The sequence below is a fragment of the Nothoprocta perdicaria genome, unplaced genomic scaffold (assembly GCF_003342845.1).
Source record: "Nothoprocta perdicaria isolate Ctin4 unplaced genomic scaffold, notPer1 scaffold_42, whole genome shotgun sequence".
Classification (NCBI taxonomy): Eukaryota; Metazoa; Chordata; class Aves; order Tinamiformes; family Tinamidae; genus Nothoprocta; species Nothoprocta perdicaria.
In genome coordinates this window covers 821447-824428 of record NW_020455666.1, presented here as the reverse complement: position 1 = coordinate 824428, position 2982 = coordinate 821447, and the positions used below count along the sequence as shown (strand labels likewise).

At 64.0% G+C, this 2982-nt stretch overlaps 1 protein-coding gene across 1 annotated transcript in view; it reads left to right on the top strand.

Annotated features, from left to right (window-relative positions):
• Positions 1-310, top strand: part of GLYCTK (glycerate kinase) — a 2635-nt gene extending 2325 nt beyond the window's left edge. Inside the window, exon 6 of the mRNA XM_026046117.1 lies at positions 4-310. Coding sequence (XP_025901902.1) covers positions 4-217 — 214 coding nt within the window. The 3' untranslated portion in view covers positions 218-310. The remainder of the gene's footprint in view (positions 1-3) is intronic.
• The last annotated feature ends 2672 nt before the right edge of the window (positions 311-2982 follow it).

Genomic DNA, 2982 nt, shown 5'->3' with positions numbered 1-2982 from the left:
CGGGCCCACGGAGGCGGCGGGCGCCGTGTGCGGCGCCGGGCTGGCCGAGGAGGCGCGCGGCGAGGGACTCGACCCGCACGCCTTCCTCGGCAACAACGACTCCTACTCCTTCTTCCGGCGGCTCCGGCACGGCCGGCACCTCCTGGTGACCGGCTTGACGGGCACCAACGTCATGGACATCCACGTGGTCCTCGTTAGAGCCAAGGAGAGGTCCTGAGCGCTCCCTCCGCAGGCAGCTGGGACCGAGGGCAAACGGGGGCATTAACACTGGAGACAAATGTGAACCGCTCACATTAGGGCTAGCTGTCGAGGGCGCTAATAAAGACRCTGCTAATTAGACACGCGAGGAGATGTCGCCAGCAAAAGCATGGGGAAGACTGTGACACTTCGCTTTTAGGGCTCCAGAGTCCCCACGGAGGCCACCAACGGGGCGGCCAGCTCCAACCCAGCGCCAGGTCCCTGGGATGAGGGCGCCCGCCCGAGCTGGCTCCGAAGGGRGAGCTTCGGCCGGTGGCACTTACCTGGAATGGCCCCGTTCGCTCCGCGCCGGGGCAGCCTCTCCAACGTGCAGCGAGTCCCCGCTGCGCCCASGGACGTCCCCGCCCCGCGCTTGGCTCTGGAGCCCTTCGGATCTGGAAAAGGAAGGGATAAAAGGCCTCTCCGGGGCAGGCAGGCGGGAGGCAGCGCCGTGGGCTCCAGGGAAGCCCAGGTGACACAGGGGACAGGACGGTGACCAAACGGCACCAATGGCAGGAGAAGTCACCACATTATTAAGAGCGCAAACTACAGGCAGTGAATTAAACACTCCGGCCGCTGCCCTTGGCTCTGCTCCTGCCTCTAGGAAGCATKAATATCCCGCCCGTTAGCACTTCATTAAGGATCCAATAATGATAAACGGGCTTTATTTTGTGCCTGATTAAGGGCTAACATTTCCCCAGGCACTAAGGGGGCCCTGGCTGCACAACGCAGAGGGAAGAACCTCCGCTGGGTGATTCCCACCGTTTCTCCTAGCGGGACCCGTTCCCTGGAAAGGTCGGAGGCTCCCAATGCTCACGGCTCCTGCGGCTGCTTCCCGCCGCTCCGATGCGGGACGACGGCTCCGGGAAGGCGSCTGGAAGCGGGGACGGGGCAGCGGGCGCTCTCGGCTGCAGGGCGCCGGCGTTTTGCACGGCTTCAATCCCTATATGAAGTGCGTGACGTAGAATCACATAGGAATAAAAAGCCATACAAGACGGCAGGCGGCGGCGCTCCCGCTGCTCCTCGGCGCGTCCGAGCCCTGCGCGGGACGGAGAAGAGAGGCGGCATYGCGGCCACGACGGCGCCTTGGGCACCCCCGGGAGGCTCCGGGAAAAGCACGGTGCTCCCGGGACCCGCCGCCACCCCAGGAGGCTCCAGGAAAACCAAGGGATCCGGGGTGTTGAGGGACACCCGGGTGACAAGGGACGCCCGGATCCCGGCGGCGCGGGGAGGCTGGCGGAGAGCAGGGAGAGCTCACRGAGGGTTGGGATATTCCCAGCGGGAACGCTTAGGATCCCAGCTTAGCCATCACCGGGAGTATCTCCAGGGTGAGCCCAGGATGCTCCCGCTGCTCCAGGGAAACCAGCGCCAGGAAAAGCAGCCCCCGGTTCCCACCACCCTGCAAAAGCCCCGGGATGCCCCCAGGGCACCAATTCCTTGGTGGCTTCTTAAGCCCCTCCATAAAARCAAAACGGGAAACAAACCCAGAACCCGGCAATTAAGGGATTGTTGCCGGATGAACTGCAAGGCAAGGTGCATTTCTGAATCACCGTACGGAGCTCGGAGAACACCGGGAGCGTCGGAGCAATTATTCTCCAGGAGCGCGTGAATCATTAGGTGTAATTGCCCTAATAAATAAAGGCGAGATGAGGGGAGGCTGCAGCCGACGCGGCAGYGAGCGCAGAGCGAGCGGAGGGACACGGGAGAAGCCTTTCCTGCCCCAAACGGCCTCTCCCTCCAAAGCGTCACCTTGCGGCACCCACTACTCCATCCGCATGGAAACATTCCAGGTTTTTCCCTGGGAAAACCCTCAATAGAATCCCCCCCCCGCCCCGGCGCAAGCTCCATGTTGACATTTGGAGAGGAAGCAGGAATTTTCTCCTCCGCTTAAAATGTCATCACAGCCGCTGGCTGGGAAAGGAGCCCCAGCCACAACGGCGGCGTCAGGGGAAACACGGGCTTAAAGGCAAAAAGAACCGCCCCAAAAAACGGGGAATGAAAAGTTTCCAGCCAAAGCGAGATTGCTTGCAGGAAAATCAGTATTTCTGAAGGAAAACAAACCCCAAAAGCAGGTAAATTGGGAGCCCTTTGGCTCAGTTTCGCCCCGGTGCCCTGCGCCATCCCGGAGCAACCGGCAATTCCCAGTGAGCCCAGCACAGCATCCTCCTTCCCACGCATCCCGGGCCCCGGCACACTGGGCTCCAGAGCCGGAGAGCTCCCATGGGAATGTTGCCGGTGCCGCAGGCTCTTCGGAGCCATCCAGGACGGACTCCRCATCCCCTGGGGCTCCCGGCGGCCTCTGGAGGGAGAGCGGAACCAGCTCCGGCCCCAGGGGAATTCGGGATCGGCACCGGGGCTGAGCCGGTGGCCACGTGCGCGCAGGGGGACGAGGGGACAGGGGCTGGTCCCCATGCGCCCCATAACCGCACCGGGGCGCCCGGCGGCACCACAGGCGCTCGGCACGGGCACCAGCCCCGGCGGCAACAACGTRTCCCGGCCCCTCTTTGTCTGCGGGATAATAGCAGCCGGCAGCGCCGCAGGGGACAAAAGCAAGTGACACTGGAGCGGAGGCGCCGCCAGGTCCCAGCTCCCACCGCACGAACCCGCGCGCTGCCCGCTCCGACGCTGCGGGTGCCTCCGGACCGGGATCGGAGCCAGGAGGTGCTGGGGGACCGTCCACGGCAACCGGGTCTGCAGGAATTAGCKGGGCAAAGAGGGCCGGGGAAGGGGCCGAGCAGTCCCGCT